At 37.2% G+C, this 24,734-nt stretch overlaps 2 protein-coding genes across 2 annotated transcripts; one reads left to right on the forward strand and one right to left on the reverse strand.

The window, feature by feature from the left end:
* The first annotated feature begins 550 nt into the window (after window positions 1-550).
* Window positions 551-18,501, forward strand: LOC106157656 (uncharacterized). The gene is made up of 5 exons (XM_013533371.2): window positions 551-718; window positions 851-1,125; window positions 5,913-5,964; window positions 8,818-8,871; window positions 17,352-18,501. Exons 2-5 carry the CDS (start codon window positions 1,014-1,016, stop codon window positions 17,569-17,571), a joined length of 438 nt encoding a protein of 145 aa, XP_013388825.1. The 5' UTR covers window positions 551-718; window positions 851-1,013; the 3' UTR covers window positions 17,572-18,501.
* Window positions 18,502-18,687: 186 nt separating this feature from the next.
* Window positions 18,688-22,158, reverse strand: LOC106157646 (uncharacterized). Its single transcript, XM_013533362.2, has 4 exons — window positions 21,809-22,158; window positions 21,487-21,541; window positions 20,111-20,290; window positions 18,688-19,569 (listed from the first exon to the last, which is right to left on the reverse strand). The coding sequence occupies exons 1-4, from the start codon at window positions 22,121-22,123 to the stop codon at window positions 19,313-19,315; spliced, it is 807 nt and encodes a 268-aa protein (XP_013388816.2). The 5' UTR covers window positions 22,124-22,158; the 3' UTR covers window positions 18,688-19,312.
* Window positions 22,159-24,734: the final 2,576 nt, after the last annotated feature.

Raw genomic sequence — 24,734 nt, forward strand, 5'->3', positions numbered from 1 at the left:
GTTTTTATACTATCCTTTAAAATTTCAGTTTTTATTTCACCTTGATATAGTTCGTTACCTGTATAAAGCATACTGAACGAACTGCTTTTTAGGTGTAGTTTGGTTTTTGAATGTTAACCTTTAAATGTGAGTTGTAACTGCGCTTTGAAATCTCGCGTTGGTGTAAAAATGTGCAAATGGTTCATTCGACGTTTCAGCCAGATTACCGTCTTCGTTTTGCATGCCTGACAAAGGCAGATTTCGTATAGCCAGTATGGTATCAGTATGGTTATAACAGTATCGGTAGGCCAGGGCATAAAATATGTGCATCACGTCCTTGGTTCTTGGTGCTATATGACTAATATATCGCTTGCATCTATCTTCATTCAGGAAGTATGTTAAGTCAAGTCTCTTGGGTTGGGTGCTGTGCGGTACGTGGGTAAACAAATTTGAATGCAAGGCTTACACATCGCTAACGCATGCACTTATCAGCCACACGTAAACACTTAACAAGACACACATTGAACAAAGACCTGCGTATCACTAGTATGTTTCAAATTTTAAGTACTTTTTTTCGATCAGCTCCGCGTCTTCTTGAAAGGCGGAGAGGGACTCCTTTTGTATTCATTCGCAATCAACACGTCTGCGCGGCGTGTGAAACGGGTGCTTATAAAGCTGCTTGCCGCTACGCCATCTAGATCAGTTGGCACCATTACTGTCAAGCCGAAGCCACGCCGTGGTAGGTCGATCATTCATACCTAATGCTCATCTGCCGTTTTGAATACGCGAGTGTCAGAACAACATTACAAAATTGTTAACAGGTTGTATCCAACATTATTTTGTCTTTAAAAGTGACTTTTTCTTGTTGCAGAGTTTCAACATATTGGAAAGCCAACGCTGTCGGAAGATTTGAAGAAAAATAAGCAAGAAAGAAAGAAAGAAAGGAGAAGTTTTTAAAAACTTATTCTACTGAGAAAACCAAGTACCTGTTTCTGCAGTGGTTGTTATAAACAGAAAAGTACGAAGAATACACAATGGCAGCTTTCCAAATTCAAAGTTTGCACACTTGGATCCTCGCCTTGACACTTCTAGTTTGTTTGATGATGTGCACGACAAGAATTCTGGCTTCAAATCTCGATGGAGCAGGTATGTTATTACATGATTAATCTTAACTGAAAGGGGATAATGCATTTGAATGATAGCAATCATAACAGAAGCCATGTTCAGTGCATTCTTAAAGGGAATCGCGTTCGTGTTTAGACTGATATTTGTCAACACATATTCCATATTTTGGCAATGTTATATTGTTCGTATATATAAATGCAAATAATTGCTATAAATATTTTAAAGTGAAATCCTTAACGTTAAGTAGTCAAATACCGTATAGTAGAACCATGGGTCTATTAAACTTCCTCATAAGACTTAAGCGCCGCGTTTTGGTGTTGTTTAGACTGTATAAAAAATCCAGCCAGGGAGTCAGATAAAAGAATTAATTCCCAAGTCATAACAATATATTGTTATTGCCTAAGCATTAATTGAGCTTTTGCGTGTGGGATGTTTTGATATATACGTAGTCACCGAAATAGTCGTACTCATCGAAAAAAGCAAAAGGAAAATTGAAGAAACAAAGATACATTTTTTGTCAAATAATAGCAAATGAACGATACACAGAGTTATGGTACAAAGAACAACAGTAGACTTATATCCTTATCGGGTAGGGAAAAGTGATTACACTGGGGAAAGAGATGTTGGCAAAAAGTGTTGCCTTAATATTAGGATATTTAAATATTAAACAAAACTGGAGCAAAGCTCGGTTGCATCTGTTGGAACCAAGCCATTAGCTCTGGAGCAACACCACTTATCCGACAGTTCATAATTCACTCCGACCAGCACACATTATAACCCATCACGGCTTATTTAGGAGGCACTAATTACGGGTCGTGTGGCAGATAACATTTAGAATGCTTCAGTAAATATACCGTAGTAAATCACACAAATCGAAAAAACATTTTTTTAATGATAAATGAGCATGAGATTTCAAAACTTTATTAGAAGCACGTCGGATTCATGTCAGAAAGTATCTTTTTAAAGGAACTAGAAATCAGGCAGAATGAACCTGGAAAATATAAGACAGAAGCAACGTGAGAGTTCGAAGATTGTCGGAAATTACCGTATGCGTTATTAAAAGAACAATTTGCATGTCAATGCCGGGGCAATATGTGCTGAACTGTAAGAATGTTTCATGCCTGCGTCAATTAAGGACATTGGTAAAGCCGGCGGCCTAAGCTACTGTTTAAAAATTCATAAAGAAAATTGAATGTTTTCGAAGCTTTTGCACGATAGATTCCCCCAAGCAATAATCAACCACTAATTAGGTTTCGATCCGAATATTTCAATTTCTTGTCAGGAGATATCGCGTAGCCACTGACTAGTCGATTAGCCCTTCAGTGGGCCCTAGTCATTTACGGGATAGGCTATGTCGGTCTCACCCGTGCAAAATAACACGGTGTCATGCCATCAAGAATATTTACGATTGTCATAAAAAAGTATAGTAAAAGAAGTCTGTATCTTTTCATTCATAAATCTCTGTTATAGTTATAACAAATGTATTATTTCTTGCAGTTTCAGTACAAAGCACAGACCGAAAGTGAAACTGATACTTCATTTTTCTCTATGCTTAATTAAAATATTTGCAATGAAATAAAAAAAAGTTTATAACAGCAGTGACGTCAACCCATTCATTAAGATTACGACACAGAACGCTAACATCAGTCGAATGCTGTGCTTGTGATAAGTTAACGAATCTAAAATGCGAAGTTTATCTTACATAATGGACAATGGGTATTAGAGAGCATGATGTGCGAAGGCAAACTAAAAAGTTGAAGCAAGCAAAACTACATTGGCATGGCTAACGCAGTTCAAACATCCCAACGTGTACGTGCTCTGATTTGTGAAACAGTTTAGGTTAAACTACCTTCCGATACCATTTTAGTCATATTTGCAGGAAATGTTTTAGATGCACATCTGGCGGTCGATCTGAAAGGTTTTAAGTATCTGTAATGCTTCCCTTGGCGGCTATTATTGTGATCTCCAGTTCAGTAGGACCGGGAATGCAGTTTAAGGCAGGGGAAATGCCTCATTCATCAGAAATGACCCTTAATAGCTCCGTGAAGTGAATAAAGCCATATAATGATATTTTTGTCAATACTGACATTGAGAAAATGTATAAAACTTGTATTTAAGTCACTTTTCGTTCTGTGTATAAACACTGACAACATGAAAAACAGGGGAGAACGCAAATATATTGGAATAACTTAAAGAGAGCACAGTAGAGAACTTTCTTTTTTTGGCATTATTTTCTCCTTCTGGTAAATTATGGAAACAATTGTTTGAATGATTAATTTGTTTTTATTGATGCGCACTTGATAAAATTGGCAAAACAAAATCGCGTAAACACCAGTAGATATGATTGACTTTGATGAGAATATTCACTTATAAAAAGTTTATCACAACGAAAACCCACTACATCAAAAGTATTATCTGTCCACTGAATCATAAGGGTCATTCCTCCATGGTAAGTAAGCAATATTTGATAAAAAAGCAAAAATTTCTCTACGTTAACGGTGTGCGCCAACGATGCCATTCACTCAGATTTTATCCGTTCACTTATTCATCCTTCAAAACCGATTATCTTTCACATGATGCAACTTTTTAGAAATCTTATTGATATAATATCATACATTTATAGGAATAATGAAAGGGAGTAACAAATTTTACCCCATAATATTTATTGATTTTTTTCCTTTTTTCTTTTCTTTTCTTTTCTTTCTTTTTTTTTTCTTTTTTTTGGGGGGAGGGGGGGTGGTGGTGGAAGCCAACAGCCTAAAACACGTTTTCTGAGAAAATTAAGATTTTTGTCATAACCACTTCTAATTCAAACGAGGATTTTGGGGCATTTTTCATACTGTTATACAAGTGATTGCATTGACAAAAGTCTTATTTGTATCTGCCTGATTGCTTTGTTGCAAAATGCAACATATGTGTAAAGGCAATGTACTTAAATACGAAATGCGAAACGAGAATTGTTTGTAATTGATGCTGCCTATTTGCAAGGTTCATTAAAGGCGGTATAAAAAAGAAATATTATAAAATACATGAGTTCTCGACTATACTTTGAAGTAACATACAAAGAGGTGAGTGAGTAGAATGGAGCTGATATGCCACAAGCGTATTAGATTCGACAGCTGCTGGTCCATAGGGAACACGAAAGGCTCATTTTTACCAATGAACCGTCTTTGAAAAAATCTATAAAATGTGACAAAAACACGATTGTCTCACCTAAGGTAATAATATTAATTAACTAATTTTTGTGAATATCTCGCGTGGCATTTTTGCCTACAGCGTTATGTCAATTAAAATGCGCAACAGTTTCACGCGATCATCTTACAGTTTCAAGTTTGTATCTCGAACACAAATACCAAAAATACAGTGATAAGTTCATAATTTCAGGAAAAAAACAATCGTAATTATCTCCGCCAAGGAGGTTATGTTTTCACCCCTGTTTGTTTGTTTGTCTGTCTGTCATCAACATAACTCAAAAAGTTATGGACTGATTTTGATGAAATTTTCAGCAACTGTCAGAAGTTGGCCAAGGAACAGATGATTAGTTTTTGGTGGTGATCCGGATCAATAATCATTAATAATCAATAATATTCAGAAATTGCTGCCTTGGCGGAGGTCTGCGCTCTCGGAGTGCTCTTCTAGTTTTGGTAAAATTTTAACGTTAAGGTGTAGCCCAACTCTGTGTGTGAAGCTGCATAGACACGAAACACACTGTATACTTATTTGGAGAAGAATGTTTTTTTATTTGTTTGTTTGTTTTGCTGGCTTATTTGAAATTCAACAGTTATAACCAAGAATCTCTTATACAGAAAAAAAAGCCCAAACAATTTAACCCCAAGTGCTTGGTACTGAAGCATGTGTTTGTACGTGAGTGGCGGGAAAGGTTGCAAGGTAGGCCTAATCTTCTGTTATAACTATACATCTTATTGACAAATTTATACTGTGTGACACTTCATCTTATGCACCAGTCTGACAGCAAATTGAACGCATTCTCCAGCGGCGTAGCCTCGGTGGAACTAAACTCAAATAGACTGTGACAAGATATTTCCATTAGTTCAATGGCTGTCAATTATCAATTTATTCGGATACTGCTATGATATACACCTTTTTTAAGTATACACAAATGACTTTACAAGAGGTATATCGCTGTATCGTATAGTGGATTACTCATTTACCATCCAAAATTGATACAATTTAAGCATAACAAAGGACCTTAGTTCATTAGATGAGATTAGTGACTAAATTTGGAAACCTTTTTATTGTGAAATATGCAGTCCCATAAAATAATTATGACTCGTCAATGATTTATTAGAAAAATCCTACAAGTCAAGTTGTGCTCTCTCCCGTGGCCTTTTCGGTTAAAGGCAAATGGGAAATTCATGTTAAAACAATCTAATGCAATTAGTATGTTGTAAATTGGAAAAATACATCGCCTTAAAAGCATCTAAATGATGTTAATTAATTTTTGCGCCTGCAAATGGCACAAAAATATACTAATAGAATTTTAACAGTTAAATGTCACAGGCCAACGTTAATCTAATACAACTTTAACAGTTAAATTTCACAGGTCAAAGTCAATCTAGTAATCTATTTAACTATAACATGGGATCGTAACCTACTAAAATCCAATCTGCTCTTGGCAAACTTAAGTTTAGGCACATTGCTACTTTTCTACATGTATCTTTTGTAGTCAATTTATCTAGAACAAGAAGCAGTGCAAGGGTAGTTGGATCATCTAGTGGTTTTGTGAAGTGTTTTAGACAGTATAGAGTCATGGGATAGGTTCAGTATGTTGTTACTTCTATTTTCAGACACTGACGACGAAATTCGCCCACTGGAAGATACACAGGAAGAAGAAAAAAGGTAATAAGCGTTTTTACTAATCGATAGGTAGTCTTCGTGCTTAGTTTTTTTTCTGTATTGTGTTTGTTTGTAAATATTAAGAGAAGAATAGGATGGAGCTAAAAATATTTACTGTCATGCAGTGTTGTCATTTCATATGAGTAGGCGATAATGTTGAATCCGTACTAATTAAAATCTACACATGACGTTATTTTTTATATCAGCCTCGTAGAACATAGTCACATTGACGTGACACTTCTTCGTGCTCGATCTTTTTTTTTTTTTTTTTTTTTTTTGTCCAATTAACGAATTAAGGACACAAGTCTTGGCATTTAGATGTCGAAAATACGTTATTATGTCTCATGGGGTCTTGGGCTGGGTCTTAATTCTTCATCTGGTTCACAATCTTCGTGGTATTTGTTGATTTATTTTCCAATAACACATTTTTTATATATTTTATTATGTTGTTAAATAAATGCGACAGTCTTTCAGACCGGTCAAATTTGTCTGACCTTAAAGCCCCTATACATACTGCAGTGGCTTTTCGAAACACATTTGTACATTTAACTATGGAGGCATTTCTCAGGCCACTCAAGGTGACCACATTTGGAACAATGGACAATAACGGATACGATCTCCCCAAACAATCTCTCTGGCTAACCCCTAGAGTATCGTTACCCAGTTTAATCAAATCTCGCTGACGTAGGCTTAACACGAACGCTTCCGTTTTCGACATTTGGAAGCGACAAAATATGGGATAAAATAAGTAGAATCTTCGGAGAAACAGAAGAGAAAAAGGGAGGCAGGTGCTGGTTTAGATTTATTCAATTACCTTTCTTCTGCCAGAATGACCCAGCGAATGTTCACGGTCTCACGGGGAGCGCCATTTCAGTACCAATACCTTGGTTTATTATGAAACCAGATGTTTTGTCTCACGGGCTATTTCCAGAATGTTTTTGGCTACAAAATGAATTCAAGGAACAAACCATTAAGGGCAATTCCATGTCCTTATCTTGATAGATTCTCTTTCCTTCAAACGCCAAATACGCGTTGTTAGCATGCGAAATTACGGGATTAGTTTTCATTCAAATAAAAGGTGGAAAAGTGTCGATTATATAACACATTTCTCCCAAGTCAGAAATTGATTAGGAAACGATGAGATAGGAATCTACTGTAAGCGTGAAATGGTTCTAATGTTGAACGCCTAGATGCATGGGCTTAACACTAGGCAATTGCTTTTCCTTTTAGGAATTTTTTGTTTCCATGTATTGTAAGGCTGGGGAGCGAAAGGTATTCGGGAATTTTTATTGTTCTGATCCTCTGTTACTAATCAACGGGCCAGTGGTGAATACTGCAATGATGTATGCCATATATGTATACTAACTCAAACTACATGCAACCCCAGCTGTGCAAAATTCCCTCGGTGTTTTGAGTATCAAGGTTTTGTATTTTTAAAATCTAAAACCATCACATTAACCCCGACGAACTTCAACATTTTCAATCAAATCATTTTACTATGTGCATGCTTGGAATTTATGGAAATAGGTGTTCTGTTTAAACATGCATGTTTCTTGATATTCGGCGATGGTTACATTCAGTCTAGGATAGAAGATAAATATTGGGTCCTAGATTCAATAATGTTTTCCATTCCTGTAACGCGACCCTATTTTCTTGCTGGGAGTGTCCATTATCTGCATTTTTTTCTGTTATTGTGTTGACAATCGCACGAAGCGTAAGAGCAGAGCATCGTTATATATACCAGTTCTTAGGAAATCAAAAACACAAACATATAGACTAATATATGTTCCGAGCAAAATTTATTTTCAAGAGTCTACAAGTGTGTACTAATCAATATATTCCCCATCCGTCTCATCCTACTTTTTTTGCCATTATAATAATAATTATTATTATCATTATTTTATTTTTATTATTGTTGTTGCTCTTTACATGTTAACTTTTTCTTCAACTTGGGAATATTTTATACAAACATTGCTGTTGCTTGTTGGTGTTTAGAATATTTATGATAACTTAGCACCCCCCTTTTATGTGATTTTATGGAGGTGAGGTATTTATGTGAAATATATTTTTTGCTACATTATCTGATGATAACAAAGCGGATTGTTGGCTTTTTGCTGTTGATGTTGCATATATATATATATATATATATATATATATATATATATATATATATATATATATATATGCAACATCAATGCAATATATATATATATTTCTCCCATCACATGATTGGAATACTAACTTGCAGCTGTTTATTGTTTTTGTGATAAACAAGTGTACTGTGTGTTACAATTTTCCCTTAGGCGAGGGTAGGTTGACACTCTAGAAATAACTTTTCTAACGCGATTTCACACAAAATTGTGGAATAAATCAATACTGTGGGCAGAGTATGTAAAGTCCACCTATACGACCATTAGAAAAAGACCCGCATGCAAAATTTATTAAGTTCCATTTAATGCAAGAAAAAAGTGTTTCACCATACGCGTGGCTGACTCCTATGACCACCGTAATGGAATACATAATGAACCTACAATACTCCATACTCTCCATGCTATTATCGTTGAATTATCTGAATATTCCATATCATAAAAAACACAGTTTGACATTAACTGTTTAAAAGTATATTACTTACTTAAAATTTCTGACCTTATTATTTCACTTGGACTGATTCACGTTCGTTTTCTCTCTGATTCATTTTCATTACACTGTATGTCGAATAGATTCATGTTATCATTGCACTCCAAACTTTGTCATGGCTACCTTTTGTGTCTAGCAGATCAAATAACAAATTGTTTTTGTTAATCACTGACCTAGATATATTGTTTAATAAAATATTTCTTATCTTTTTATTAATAGGCAACTCTATTATCCGGGTGTGTACGACTACTGGAAGAAATATTGGACCAAAAAGTAAGTGCTCGGAAGGGCGACTTGCTTATAGATTCTGTGAAGATGAGAGCATTCGAACAGTTGACCTGTTTAAGATGTTCTGTATGTGTGCGCATGGTGGAATTTTATGTTGGCATTGGCAGGTGCGCGCTCGAGAGAGAGAGAGAGAGAGAGAGAATAATAGCATTGGTATGACACAGCAGTACATAATTCCTGTCTGAAACACAGAGCAACTGCGTCCTCCAACTTGACATACCCAGCCTCATAGACATTCCATTCTCACAAAGCATCCGCTTCATGTGTTGGTGAACTAAATAATTGATGCCTGACGAGCCTATTAGATGATATTATGTTTAGAATCTCCCGGTAGACCGTTACAAGGCAAATAACCTTAGGGTGGATATCTTAAGTAATTACTGTCTGAACATGCGTCCCAAGATTTTATCCTTATATCGGTTCATTTTCCCAGGGTGCTTAAGGGGTATTGGAACTTTATAATGTACTTTATGTCTCCTCATTAACCCAAGCGAAAGTATATTTGGCAAAAATATATTTTTCCCATTTCTCTTATGTGATATGCTTGTCTTAATATATTATTGTAATAAAAATAAACACTTTTAGACCACAAAGTCCCTTTTCTGATCCTTTATTCACTACCCCACCCTTAAGCACATGGGGTGACCAGGCGTTAATCGCCAATTTCGCTGCTGTGTAAATTGGTAAGAGATAGTGATCATTTTCCGATGTAATTCTGTAACTCAGTAAGATATTATCATGATAATTGGCATGGTTGACGACTATGGTGTAAACCCCCATTTGCTTTCACAGCGTTTGATTTTATATTCTTTTGTTTAGAAAATTTGAACCCCTAAATGTTGCATTTAAAAGGCATTATTTCGCCTCTTTTCTGTTTAAATCAAGAGTGATCATCGCAAGATGGTTTCCTGACTCCAATTTGTAGAACAAATAACTATGTTTAAATAATCCTTAAAATGGCGAGGGAGATTTGTTTAACACTGATATTATAGTTTTCAACCCCCCCCCCCAAAAAAAAAAAAAAAAAAAAAAAAACGCTACTGTAACGTCATCTGCCCAAATAAAGAAATTCATAATATCACCTAATTTTTGATGCAACAGAATTAATCTCTTAACATGTCAATGTTTATTCCTGTATTATCTAAGCAGAGGAGAAAAAATCTTGACGAACTAATACCGATCCCCCTTAATCTTGAAGAAGAAACCAACAAGACGTCGATCTTTTTTCACACGAAACGGGTCACGTTGCACAATTTACCCAAGTAAAAATGAAATGTATAGTTTGTGTGGTCTATAACTGCATGTCACCTACAAGATGTAATGGTGTGGAGTCTGGCAGTCTACACTTTTTTAAATAATGGCAGTAAGAAAAACAGCAATTGTTCGCTAGTGCCCCTTTTAGGCCTATCGTCGTGACTCAAATGAGTTTGGTTGATACTTAGAAGCACATGTCTGTACATGAACCCCATTTGTTGATATACATGCATTTATAGTAGTTTCAGTACATTCATAGTCGAGTCGCCACTCCCATAGGCCCAATAGTCGAACCCTGCAATGTTCTTTCCTGTAAACTTTTTTTGCTGAAATGCATTCTTCAGGCCGAGAGAAGCAAAATTAGCTTGGTTGCTATTTCCGAGATCTTGAGCATTTTTCAATATGGCCGTCAATTTATGAGGAAAAATAGAAAAAAGACCAGAAGTCACCGGGTAAACTTTATTGACAGCCTTTTTGAACGTGTATCCTATCAGGAGAGCACAACAGTACTAGTGAATATGCTTAAGCGCGTACCACTTAGCAAAAAACCAAAATGGCCGTCAAAACATAAGGCAGAAAATGATAAAAGCTGCAGAATCAGTTTGTTTTTTGCATATTTATTTTTATTAAAATCATATCCCCTTTTTATATTTATGTTGATTATAATATTTTGTTAGACATGACCCGAAACTCTTGGAATAAGCTTATCTGACAGTTCAATAACACCCCAAGAGTCTGTTTGCTACTTCTCCGGGTCCCATAGTCAAATACTTAGAATGTTATTCCCTGAATTTTTTTAAATAACTTAACACTTTGGGAGTATAAAAGCCAATTATTTGGGCTTTCTTGGCAGTGGCTAGATATGGAACATTGATCACTTTTCAAAATTCAAGATGGCCGTCAATAATATAAAAATATATTATAATATCATTATATTATAAATAAATAATTATATAACATAGCAAAGAGTCGGGTTTAAAGTGCATGGTATTCCGCATTTTAATGACTGCTAAAACATGCCCAAAAAAGGTAAAAAAAGCAGTTAAATTACGTTTTAAACTGATAATTCGGCATGTAATAAAATATATCCAACCCTGTTATTTATTGACAAAGTGTGCTTGTAAGGTGCAGTTATACTAAGACTCTATAAAAGAGGATCATTGATAGGACTGACCACTACGTAAGTTCTCTTTTTAATACAGAAAGTTTATCAAGGGCCAACAGGGGGTTCTGCAGGAATTTAGGCACAGGGAGTCCAAAATGTTAATCTGCAATCGGGACTCTTATATTTACATGGAGTCCCACCAAGTCCGTTGGTGGGGACGAGGGTGGGAGGGGGGCGAGTGTAATTTAATTTAACTTTTGCTAAAATATTAACCTTATTATTTTTTTTGTTTTTGTTTTTATATTGATCATACCTTAATATTTTAATTTTATATCTTTATCATAACTTTTTTCAGTATGTACATAAAATTTAGCTTTAAAACTTCCCATTCTTTTTATTGAGATGGCACGTGTAAGAATATTTCATCAGTATATAACAGCATTTCTAGTTTTTCTTATTACTGCACTTTTTCACTTTACATTTTAAAGAGTCAATAAGCAAAACATCTTACAAATCTTTTGGTTATACATGTATACTGACAGCCATTAACATCTTTGAGGCCATATTTTTCAAAATAATTGTTATTTTGAAGCTCTAAACTGGATTATTTTCATACGAATCATTTGTTTAGGACATTGGTATACAGAACCAAAAATCTTAAGTTTCATGAATAGTTTCAAAACAAAAATGGCACCAGCCCAACACAAAGTCACAACGGTCAATAGCCGGTACGATCTCCGCTTGCTTCGATGCAGGCGGCGATCTGTTGGCGCATGCTCGGGCAATAAATGTGGATGGGATGGTGTCGTGTGGAATCCTATTCCAGCCTTGTCTTAGTGCCTCGATCCGCTGCTGCCTTGGCCAACGGACGGCCAAGATATATGTAGTACCAGATGTGTTCAATCGGATTCATATCCGGAAAAAAGACAGGCCGGGGTAGGACATCCACCTTTGGATACACTTGGATCATTTGTGCCGAATGTGAATTGGTCATGTCCTGTTGGGAAAAGGTGATATCAGTTTTCTGCTGCATGAACGAGGTTATGTGAGGTTGCAGGATCTGATCTATGTAGTGACGAGCAGTTACTGGTATGTTGCCATCAGCGACCACCATCGGCTGACCGCCAGCAAGTGTCGACGCACAGTGTGGCTGCCGGGTGCCTCTTGTGCTGTAAGACTGGCATGGCGAAACTGGTCCCGTAGCTGATGCAACCTGGTGTAGCGATCCTGGTCTGGAGTTGACACTCTCTCGCCCTGGCTGCGGTATATAGCCAACAGAGCCAGGCACGTTGTGGCATTTAACCAGGTTCCTGATTGTGGGTTGGGAACAGCCCATACATTAAAGCTCAAATCAGACTCCCCTCACACCCAGTGGCCAGAGATGTACGTTGTTCACATGATAGACATGGCATGATTCCGTTCACTGAACTAACAACATGGGTGGCCGGGTGGCCTTTTTTGGGCCTTTATAGGCCTCCAAAACCAATCCTCAAAATGTGCAGATGCCCACTGAGTATTGTTCAGTGTGTATTTGGTCCATTTTTGCAACAAAAAAAAAGCTTACCCATGTGCAATGAACTATGGCAACATGACAACTCATCATTATCTTAACTACCCGAGCAGAAAGTCATCAATAAATGCACAATGAATAATTACATCTACCCAACAAGTAGAAAAATGCATACATTACTATCTCAAAGCTTCCATTATCTGTAAGTGTATATTGGCAAAAACAACATTTCGAATACATGATGTCGATGGATAGCCCTCGCATATCCCGTACTATGCCACGTTGTCCAGAATAGCTGACCTCATGGGCCCTAACCTCTGGGTTTGTATACCCCTGCTTGGATCTCGGTTATTTATAATAAAATTCATTATTAAACAACAAAAATGCCTTTACCCATAGCTGTTTAAATATTTAAAACGTTTACAAAAGAAGGATAAGAATAAAACGATTTGACGCCTTTTTTATTTCAAAATGATTTAGTTTACACATACTAGAATGATAATACCTTTCATTAATTTTTGATTTAGAATGAAAAATTAGTTGTCAGGACTGAGATATCCGCAATCAATGTTTGGTTTGGTCATAGAGCAGCATTGATGGACATATTGGTTTTCGTTTTCGTATCATTTAACCTAAAAATATGTTTTATTGTGTGCTGTGTCTTGAACGCAGGTATATCGTTTTTCACTTTATATATGTATTTATATTTGTTCCAGTTAAAGTCTATTTCAGTTAAAAGCTTTGTAGTTTTACAGTTGTTTCTTTGCCCTTCCATTATGTTTTGGAGGCCATTTTTATTAAAATAACTTGCAAAATGAAATAAATGATCGCACTTTGCATGGGTATAAATATAAATATGCAATGATGAACAATGGAGTGAAGCATCGATTTTTTATTTGAATGTATGGCTCTCGCTTTTCACATAACAAATTGACGGCCATCTTGAATTTTGAAAAATTGTAAATATCTCGTTATATAAGCTTCTCTAAGTTTTGTAACCCAGATGAAACAATTTCTTTTAAAAAAGCTTGCAAGATATAACATAGCAAGCTTTGACTATGGGGCTCGTCGGAGTGGCAAATGGACTCTCAGGAGATGGCACCGTCTGCCACCATCTGATTAATGTCAAATAAGCAGTTTCTGAGAGTTTAGGATCATGACTAACAGATTATCATAATGGACATAAATAGAAAAGGCGGAAATGTTTTAATAGGACTTAATTTGCAAAAAAACGAACTTATTTTGCAGCTGTTTTTACTTTCTGCCATATGTTTTGACGGCCATTTTGGCTTTTTTGCCATATGTAACGGGCTTTAGTGTATTCACGAGTACTGTTGTGCTCTCCTGATAGGATACACGTTCAAAAAAGCTGTCAATAAAGTTTACCCGGCAACTTCTGCTCGTTTTTCTATTTTTTCTCATAAATTGACGGCCATATTGAAAAATGCTCAAGGTCTCGGAAATAGCAACCAAGCTAATTTTGCTTCTCTCGGCCTAAATAATGGATTTCAGCGAAAAAAGTTTACAGGAAAAAACATTGCAGGGTTAGCGTTCTGGCTACTCGACTATCAGGGTACCTTCAGAAACAGTCGGGTTTTCAAGGGCGTGGCACAATATCTCAAACATTTGTCCTTCGGCTATAAGGTTCTGCATCATTGACCTACAGCTTTTAAAAAAATCAGATTTAGCACAATTAATAAGACTAATGTGATCTTACTTTTTCACGTGAAGCTTATCTTATGTAGTAGTCTGTCTGGATTTACTTACAGGACCCGTTCGCAGAATTTCCCTTTAAATATAATTTAATGGACCAGTTTCGTTTACACTTGGCTAGTTTCCTTATAAAATCCCTTAGAAATTTAACGCCAAAGTATACCTTTGTACATTTCATCACAGTGAAGGGATATAGCATGCCCATGGGGTAAAAAGCACAATCTATTTAAGAAGAAAATACAATCTAAACATATCTTTCTGTAGCCGAGCCAAATTCTGATATTTTGAAGAAGAATTTCATCAAATCGAAGTTTTGACCTTTCTCAATGGAGATGCAAATAACATATGAAATCCGTTCCTTATGGCAGGGGCGGATCCAGGATAATTTGAAGGGGGGGGGGGGGGTCCGCGGATGCAAAGCCGACCCCACCCCACTTGGCGTGGGGTTAGGGGCCTGTTGAAGGGCACCGAAAAATTTTAGTATTTTAGAGGGCGATCAGTGCCATTTGGTACAGTTTACAACTATGATTCAGCTAGTCAAAATTCTGATTTCAAGAGGGGGGCCAGAAATCGAAAGGGGGGGGGGGGTCAGAACCCCCTGACCCCCCCTAAACCCGCCACTGCTTTTTATAGAATAATTAAAATAAAAATTCTTGTTTATTGAAATAACTAATTAAATAAGGATGTGTCTTGGCAAATGAAAATGTTAGTTCGTAATGTTTTTGATAAGAAATAGCTAGCTCACCTGCAAGAAGAAATAGCAACTTAATAAAGATGTCTGTATAGTCGATTTGGTCAAGCACAAGGTAAAGACTGAGAAACGGGTGCGGCAAATGACTGATCTCTGATCATGTGTTGTGGAGGACCTCCCTTTTACTTGAGGGGGACCTTCCTTTTACTTGTGGAAGATCTCCCTTTTACTTGTAGGGGACCTCTTTATTATACCCCGACCCCACATAACATGAACTATATCTTTTATAATAAAACTCCAGGAAACTATGGGCTCACATCTTTGGATAACGCAATCTGATTACACTTTTTTATACTGTGGTCTCTGACAGTGAGAGAGAGAGCCAATCAAATCAGAGGGTCACCACCTGCCAAAGTCAAAGACACGTTTAATTCGAAATTTCCTTTTTGTGACTACTAGTATATAAATATATTATAACCATTTAAAACGGCATGCTGAGTTTTTAAAGAGAAAGGTAGATTGATGCCGTTGACAGAAAAGACACAGCAATTACTCCATTAATTTTAATACAATTTGAAAGTTTCTTTTGTGTGTGATTTGAAAATTTGATGTTAGCTGTTGCCAGTTATAAGGACGTTTTATGCACTATTACTAGTGCAAATCGCCACCCAGGCGGCTTTGATACATTGAACACAGACACACGCACACACAACTCATTCGTACTTATAGATATCAGACATAGAAAGGATAGAAAAAATTCCGAAAATAAAATTTTAATTTCTTATAAACCAGCCTCCCCAATTTAACAAACTTGCACTTTATACACCTTTAAGTTATTTTTGTGGTTAATAATAGTTTTAAAAAGATCCTATACGTCCAAATGTGCACTACTGGAAGCTTGAAGAGATGGTTTTCTTGGCTGGTTAGCCCCACATTATCGTGAGACGATGGCTGTAGGCCCCAGGGGCGGATCCAGGATTATTTTTATATTATTTTTATTCGAAATTTCCTTTTTGTGACTACTAGTATATAAATATATTATAACCATTTAAAACGGCATGCTAAGTTTTTAAAGAGAAAGGTAGATTGATGCCGTTGACAGAAAAGCTGACGCAGCACTTCGGAAATATTAATCCATTAATTTTAATACAATTTGAAAGGATTTCTTGTGTGTGGTAAGTGAAGGTTTGATTGATTTACCTAGCTTTCACCAGTTTTATCATTTCAAAGAGATGACGTTATGAAAATTTGATGTTTGCTGTTGTCAGTTATAAGGACGTTTTATGCACTATTACTAATGGATACGTCCAAATGTGCACTACTGGAAGCTTGAAGAGATGGTTTTTTTGGCTGACTAACCCCACATCATCGTGAGACGAAGGCCGTAGGCCCCAGGGGCGGATCCAGGATTATTTGAAGGGGGGTTCGCGGGTGCGAAAAGGACCCCACCCCCACACCCATTTGGCGTGGGGTTCGGGGCCCGCTGAAGGGCCTCGGAAATTTTTGGTATTTTAAAGGGCGAACGGTGCCATTTGGTACAGTTTAGAACTATGATTTAGCTAGTCAAAATTCTACAAGAAGGGACCAGAAATCAAAGGAGGGGGGGGGGGGGGGTCAGGACCCCCTGCCCCCCCTAAATCCGCCACTGCTATGGCGTGTTGAAATTCGAAACCAAAGGGGGCAATGATCCCAAGGTATATCTATCTGTGGAATTAGCTTGCATAAAGCTGTTCCCTCCCCGCCAGAAAAAATGGACTAAGATTGTAAATAAATAAACGATTCAGCAAAATAAATTAATTGGCGCATCCGAATGGAAAATATCCTGGCAAATTTTTCGGCTCTTAACAGTATGTTTGCGTCAATATAATAATTATTTTTTGCTTATCGCATTCCATAAGGTATGTTGCATTTTTCGTAGTTCACGCAAGAAAAAAAAATTGGAAAAAAGGAAAATGAAAACCATAAAGGTTAGCGACATTGGTGGATTGAGCTAAGAGTGGATTGGCTGAAAAAAGAACTTCGTTGTCAATTAATTTCATCTGTATGTGCTTTCCGGAGCTCCTAATAATCCGACGGCGAAGAGGGACAGCCACGAAAGTTGTACTAGTAGTAATGTAAATTATGGTAATAACGCCTAATACTACTTGTTAGTGTTTTTCTGAGAATCTGTCATATTTGTAATCTCTTTACAGGGAAGAGCGCCCATGGGAGAAATTACCAAACACTAGTTGCTACCGTAAGAAATGCCAGTCTACAAAAGACTGTTGCCAGCGCTACAACATTTGCGACCCATACGTTAAGATCTGCTACGATTGCTGGTACAAGTACCCGTGTAAGACTGACGCCAACTGCTGTCAGAAGTATCCCAACTGCAAGATAGGAAGGGACGGCAAAGGCCATTGTTATTCGTAATCGGCAGGAAGCCCCCTCACAAGATGTGTTATAATGAAAAATGGGTTTTGTCTTAGTTTAACATGTAGTATACATAATTTTCTCTTCACGTTGTACAGTTAAATGAATATTCGTTTTCCTTTACATGGATTTTTTTTTTACTTTATAGATCCATTATTATGCACGAACACAAGTCTAACTTGGTTTGAAGGCACTATGTTCTTTGGTAGACAATGATTTTATACATATGCAAAGCAATGGCATTTTGACTAAATCATACAAGCATATGCGCCGGGTTTGCAAGTTTGGTTCTTCTGACAGTTCGGAAAAGTCAACATAACAGTCCTCAAAATGCGTAGATCTATTGTTAATCTTAATATTGACAGAAATTTTGCCTGAGAACGAGGGGAATAGAAACAAACTGTTTCAGTTGAATATAAATTTATATTATAAATATATTGTTATAGATTTACCCTGCGTACCGGTACAATAGTATTTACGTTCGTGCATTTGGCTAAGTCGGAAAGTAGGGGATGTTTGAAGTAGCATAGGCTGTTGTACAGTAATAATAATCTGCATGTAACGGCAACTCAGCAAGATGTATTTCTACAAGTCATATACATGTGCGGCACATCCAACAGTTTAGTGAACGTATTTCATCAGTGTCACAGTATTTTTTCTCTTTTAAGGTAAAAGTAGGTTTGTTTTGGGAAAAACGACGGATTGTGTGTCACACGTTTTGTGTATCACCTTTAATTGCTCTCGTCTCCATACAAGTTGTATTGTCTTACTGAGTTCATGACGTGTTTGGTACATTGAAAATGAAATCCACATAACTTCATCAGCCGTATTACATTTCATTTAGGTTAAGATATTAACTTTTTTGTTTTTAGAGAAAATTTTAACGATAACTGTTACTGTAAATTGGTCAATAAATGGGCAAAAAACTAAGCACTGTGTTTGCCAGGAGAGAGAGAGAGAGAGAGAGAGAGAGAGAGAGAGAGCAAAAGCAGAAAGTAAAAAGTGTAAAACTTTTGAAACGTTAAATTCGAGATCGGAGTGCTGTTTTATCCAACCGAGATAAATGTTCACTTCCCACACCTTAGCATATATAGATAAAAGCGACCACACCACCAGTTTCCTTGCAAAAAAAATGCGACATTTATTCAAAAATACTCAGTAAAGTACCCAGTAAATTGCCATTAGTTACAGAAACAAAAACCTTATATGACATGGTTGAGAACGTCTATGATATTCATTTGTGTCGATCGTGTGTCTGCTTTGTGAACTACAAACGCTCTTGCTATGTGTTTGAATGAAAAGGAACAACGGTATATCAAATGTCGTTCTATGGGGTCTATCAAAGACACATGACCTCTGTTATAACTTTTACGAGTAAACTCCATCAGTCTTCTTTTCCGTGACAAAAGTGACACATTCAGATACTCATTCAAACACAAGACAATCACAACTCAATATGATTAATAGATCTTGATTCTGTGAACAGCTCTGGATGTGGTTTACCTTGTTGACTGTGGATAAAATGTTGACATTTCCAGAAAAAATGATTGAAGGAAAATTTTTGGTATAGTTTTAAATCCCCAGACGAGCAAATGTTTCCATGGGTGACATTTCACTTTGGCCCCATTGTCTAAAACGAGATAGAAAGACTTAATTGTCAGTAATCCAACTCTAGTTCAGTAAATCAGAGACAACGCGATCAAAATACACATGTACCTGAATGAAGAATCTGAACGGCTTCTCAGCAACTACAGCCATTGAAGTTTTTATCTATTTCACAGATGGATTGAAGGGTTGTCCAACTGCATGGCACGTCAAACCAAACACCTGAATTAGGTGTGAACGCAACGCAGAGCTCATTGGCATTATTTGGTTCATTCGTCGACCAGTTGATATAACTTAAAGTCGCGTTGCCTTTACTGGAGTGGACATAATTCTGGTTGTCGCCATCGAAGTCGTAGGCATCGTGCAGAGTAAATTGATTGGCGTCTCCGCTTTCTAAACATTAAATGATCAGTGACAGTAAAGTCATTAACATTAATTAAAATTAATTGGTCGAATAGCATATAGGCCTATATACATTTCATTTTGACACCAAGTAGAATATTGGTAAATTATAAATGCTCGAATCTGAAATGAATTGCTACTTAAGTAGTTCATGTTTTTAAAATAAATACACTTCCCGTAATTTGATTAGGCCCTGAAATGCAGAATCTTGTTGACATAATATCTTAATAAAAGTTTTGCATGTATGTCATTTGATAAATGACAGGAAATATATGCCATATCTCAACAACGAGGACCTCCATGAACGCATCCATGTTTTTGTGTTTCGAAATATTTCTCGTTTTATCTTGTATATATGACACTAGATCAGGCAATTACAGACTGCTGCTTTTCATATTTATTCTCACTTGTGTTCGTTACCGTGTAAAGAGTGTGATATGTGTGAGTGTGTTGGTTGTGATGGTGCAATCAACACGATGACTAGTTTTGCAAGTGAGTGTCACATTCAAAGAAACAGCACCTTCTTACTTACCAGATGATAGTACCAACTGTTTTAGGATCAGCGTCTCTTCTGCGCTGTCGATGGAAACTATATCAGAAAAGGGGGAATCTGAACGGCAACTTGCTTGTGCAGTTTCAAAATCGGTCTGTGCAGAGTTGAACTTATAGCAAGAGCACCCCATCTGAGAGTACCCAGCCGGACACAAACAATCTGAAAATATAGGAAGACATATCCAAAAATCAGAGAGATGCCCTTAGCAGTGAGAAGGTGGTCATCTTTGATTTTACAGGCTCGGTTGTGTATGCTAAATGCACGAGAAGAGAAAGAAAGAATTCAGAAATTTAGAATTGGTTTGAGTATCATTGTATCATGGGCTTGAGTCTACTCATTTTTAATTTATGGTTTATGGATCAAAAAAGTTTAATTTCTTTTGGGTCATTTTATGCGATGTTCAATTAGTGAGGAATTTCGATCCTTTTATAGTTTAAACCCTTTTTATATTAGCAAATGCATTAGTGAACATAAGTAGCATGCGCTAAAGCTGTTACACAAAGTAGTTTACACAATAGTTTATCCGCCCAGATTCAAATACCTCTAAGAACATTATAGAATCACATTATAGAGGAAATTAAAAATAATAAAACTGGTCTATCATACGAGTTGTATAATGTGGCTTTACAAAATGAAGAGTCATCTCAATTTGTCTGAGATCAATGTTAGATCCATTACTCAATTTTTCAGGAAATTCACTGAGCACTAGTTTATTCAAAGGATTTGTAACAATGGTTGTATGATCAATATTAAACGATCAAGAGTCTGCCATCCTGTCAACAACGTGGTGCGACTAGTCCTTTGAGCAGGCCTTATACAAGGAAGGCATCCGATTGGCAGGTTGAATATACGAAAATTCTGAGAATGGATTCAGTGGAGTCGTTGGATATGTTGCAGTTTTGACTAACAAAATCGCGCTGTTATTGTCCTTTGGTGCGGATGAAAAAACATCTAAATTAAATGGTTTCACATATTACACAGTTACAGTAACGTGACTTAAAAAAAGAATATATATATGGCCATCAGTGTCTCTCAGTAACTATTGGTTATAAATATTTTGCGTTTTGTTCCAAACTTACAATGTGTGCATGTGTGTGAGAAAGAGAGAGTAAGAGAGTGAAAGAGAACGATAGAGAGTTATAATATCAGAAGGCATCACCATCAAAACATGTTTTGTTCTCTGAGCAATTTAGATTTGTAAACTGACGCAAAAACTAACGACGAAATAATGTCAATAATTGGGCGTGGTTTTGAAGTCTGAATATGATGGGAAAAAGAAGGCTGGCGAAGAGATTTTCTTGGTTTCTAAAAATGTATTAACTTGCAAGAATGACCAATCGTACGTATAGAGTTACCTCGCGTTTTCAACTTTCTGCATGTTGTAGTGGCAGACTGGAAGCCTGACTGGGACTGAAACAGTAATAATTCAAATATAATACAAAAGAAATAAGGAACGATATTCTCAAACAGATGGTAAAGAAATAGAATAAGATGAGTAGTCTCACAGATTTTCAAATTATTATTTTTGTCCTTATTTCATTTATTTCAGTTTAAATTAAAATTAGCAAAATGTGATTTTGTTTTAAAATTTGCCACCTCGTCAAATGTTAATCAGTAAAAAGTTGTTTATATTTCCAACGATACACACTAAATAATATTTTTAAGTAATTCACAAACCTTTTCCATGTAAGAAAACCCCAAGTTGACGTTTAGATGAGAGCCATGTTCATCTGATGCCGCGTCCACGAGCTCGCACGAATGGACACCGTTCTCGGGTTCTCTTTGCCAGTTGAAACCTTGGCAAGATGGGTCTTGCGAACAGCGCAGGGCACAGAACGACCGCGCCCGCTGGGTCGTACGCATCATGACGCTGGAGTGGGACACATCGTGTCCACAACCGTCTGGGTTTGTAAACTGAAAAGCATCACTGCTCGCAGCCACCAGCGCGGTGAAATACGCAACGACGGTAAAATACGTCTGTCCTTCTCCCATGCTGACTTTGAATAAGTTGAGAATAAAGAATCCAGCTAGAGGGATCAATTGATTTATTCTTGCTCGACAACAATGGATAAGTGTACAAGTACGAATGGAATCAGTTACTACAAGAACTAAGAGACCATTCTCAGACCCTAGCGTGCTAACTTTGGATCGAACTTACTCCGAGGGGATTTTCGCTTAATTGCAATTAACTTGGGCGGCTTAGTTATCTGTCACGTCTGCTGAGGCTGATAGGGGTAATTAACCATCTTTTAGCAGCTTTAGTGGGCGTCCCAGGCGTCTCAACCGCTTGGGCTGAAAACAATTTAGCGAGGGACCCCTTGGAGATGGACCGATCCTGTCAGATCGATCTCTCTAGGGATGGGAACCCAGCCTAAGAAATATATGCATGTAAGTTTAGCATATGATTTTATAAAAGCACTGAAAACTTATCTTTTTACGAAATATGATTGAGCATGTTATACTTTACAACGCAAAATTACAACTTTCTCTTTTCTTTTAAATTTCCATTTAAATCAATCCTTTGAACATTGTTATCTTATTTTGTAGTGACCACAAAAATATTTTCTAGATTTAAATAATAATATATTATTTAATAAATATATTATAAATAAAAGTTTTATTACTTTTATTATTGACAAAGATGGTCAACATGCTGACAGCAAAAGGTAAACGTGTCACTGCAAAACTACATGTATGTGCGTTAAATATTATCTCACTGTTGCAGGATAAATCTTAGCTAAAAAGAATCCAATTAGTGTATACCACGTTCAGCAGAAAAAGAAAGTATCTTCGGAAATCACGTCACCGCTATTGCTTTACCCAATGTTACACTTTGTTGTGTTTTTAAATGCCATCCCCACCTCTGGGGCCTTCCTTCTCCAGACCGTTCATATTGTCTTACAGTCAGTACCCGGGGCAACTCCACAATGGTCATTAAAATGGCAAAGACCACTCAAATCCAAAACTACAAAACTGTGAACCGCTTTAGCCCTCGTCGCACTCGATAACTTCACAGGTGAAGTCAGACGGAATCTCAGTGTAAACCGAAATGAAAATAACACCATCAGATATCATCTGGCTAGTTACGTTCCGAGCAGTCTTATCAATAAAAGCAACCAAACTTGGTATTGTTTCGGTAGCTTTCCCGCTTTGGCACCACGTCATACCGCCTGTAAACCGCGTTCAGCAGAAATTTTGTCAAAATTCACAAGGTTGCAATGGCTTGAAAGGAAAACGCACCAGCTTTAACACATTTGGACGCTTTTTAATGATTCCCTCTTTTCAGGGGCTTGCTAAAACTAAAATCGCCCCCTGTGCTTTTTAACGTCAGAGGTGATACCAAACTGAATCTCAGCTCAAAACAAAGTGACAGTTTAAAAAAAATAAAAAAGGAATCTATCTTGGAACGCTCCTTGTCGGCTTCTCAACGAAGGTCTCGTGTACATCATCTTCTTCAACGTTCAATGATAATACGATGTTTGGGGAAAGGCGTTGTGCGGGATGAAATTCATGTTTTACGGCTCAAGGGCTATCGATTGTAATTTCGGGCATTTACATGTGCATCCAAACTGGCCCTCTTCATAACAAGGCATAAAGTTTGCATTTGAATTAGAGCCGTTTCAAGAAGCTCCCGCGGTTCCGTGGTAACTTCGCTGACTGGGACACAGAAGGTGAGACACCATGCCGGGTTCGAATTCTAGAACGTCCAACGTAACCTTTTGGTCGCCGGAGATCATTTCTAAAAATTTTCTTTGGTTACTATAAGAGGAAACTCGTACCCACGGAGGGTGGGCGGGTCCCTCACGGCGCAATCGGTAGCGTGCAAGGCTGTTAAAAAAATCCAAACCAATCGTCCACCATGGTAACGAGTCACGAGTAGTCACGAGTTCGAATCCCGGATGAGGCATGTCACCTTCCCCTCGTATACGAGCTGGTCACGTGATCGGGAAGGCGCGAAAACGAATGCAGGCGTTCGTCGGTCCTGGCAAATTACCTTTTGCATAAAAAGCCCGTATACTTTCGCATAAGTGATCGATTTGGCAACAACTTTTGCTGGTCGTTATCAAAATGTCTGCCTCGTCGATAACACTTCCTTACTCTTCATTTAAGGTTCTTAAAATGATGCTTAGGCGGGGATGGTCATTGATCTCTATCCTTAACCAGCTACACAACAGATCAAACTTGAATTGAGTCAGTATAGCTAACCCGCCATGGTGCCAAGCACGTCATACTGCCCTTTCATCTCAGAGTGCTGTCTTCTCGGGAGGATTATCAGCAAAATAATTTATTTTATTATTTTCTTTTTCGGAAATCACGTCACCGCTATTGCTTTACCCAATGTTACATTTTGTTGTGTTTTAAATGCAATCCCCACCTCTGGGGCCTTCATTCTCCAGACCGTTCATATTGTCTTACAGTCAGTACCCGGGGCAACTCCACAATGGTCATTAGAAATGGCAAAGACTACTCAAATCCAAAACTACCAAACTGTAAACCGCTTTAGCCCTCGTCGTGCTCGATAACTTCACAGGTGAAGTCAGGCGGAATCTCACTGTAAACCAAAATGAAAATAACAGCATCAAAAAATCATCTGGCTAGTTAC

Source organism: Lingula anatina, chromosome 3, assembly GCF_051362555.1.
Source record: "Lingula anatina isolate TDL-2025a chromosome 3, LinAna3.0, whole genome shotgun sequence".
Lineage (NCBI taxonomy): Eukaryota > Metazoa > Brachiopoda > Lingulata > Lingulida > Lingulidae > Lingula > Lingula anatina.

Excerpts from the sequence above, each read along its gene's own strand:
- LOC106157646 (XM_013533362.2), bottom strand. The coding sequence starts at position 22,123 with ATGGGAGAAGGACAGACGTATTTTACCGTCGTTGCGTATTTCACCGCG. Across the intron at positions 21,542-21,808 it reads GGTTTTCTTACATGGAAAAG|TCCCAGTCAGGCTTCCAGTC; the intron begins GTTTGTGAATTA and ends TTACTGTTTCAG. Across the intron at positions 20,291-21,486 it reads CAGAAAGTTGAAAACGCGAG|ATTGTTTGTGTCCGGCTGGG; the intron begins GTAACTCTATAC and ends CTATATTTTCAG.
- LOC106157656 (XM_013533371.2), top strand. The coding sequence starts at position 1,014 with ATGGCAGCTTTCCAAATTCAAAGTTTGCACACTTGGATCCTCGCCTTG. Across the intron at positions 1,126-5,912 it reads TTCAAATCTCGATGGAGCAG|ACACTGACGACGAAATTCGC; the intron begins GTATGTTATTAC and ends TTCTATTTTCAG. Across the intron at positions 8,872-17,351 it reads AAGAAATATTGGACCAAAAA|GGAAGAGCGCCCATGGGAGA; the intron begins GTAAGTGCTCGG and ends ATCTCTTTACAG.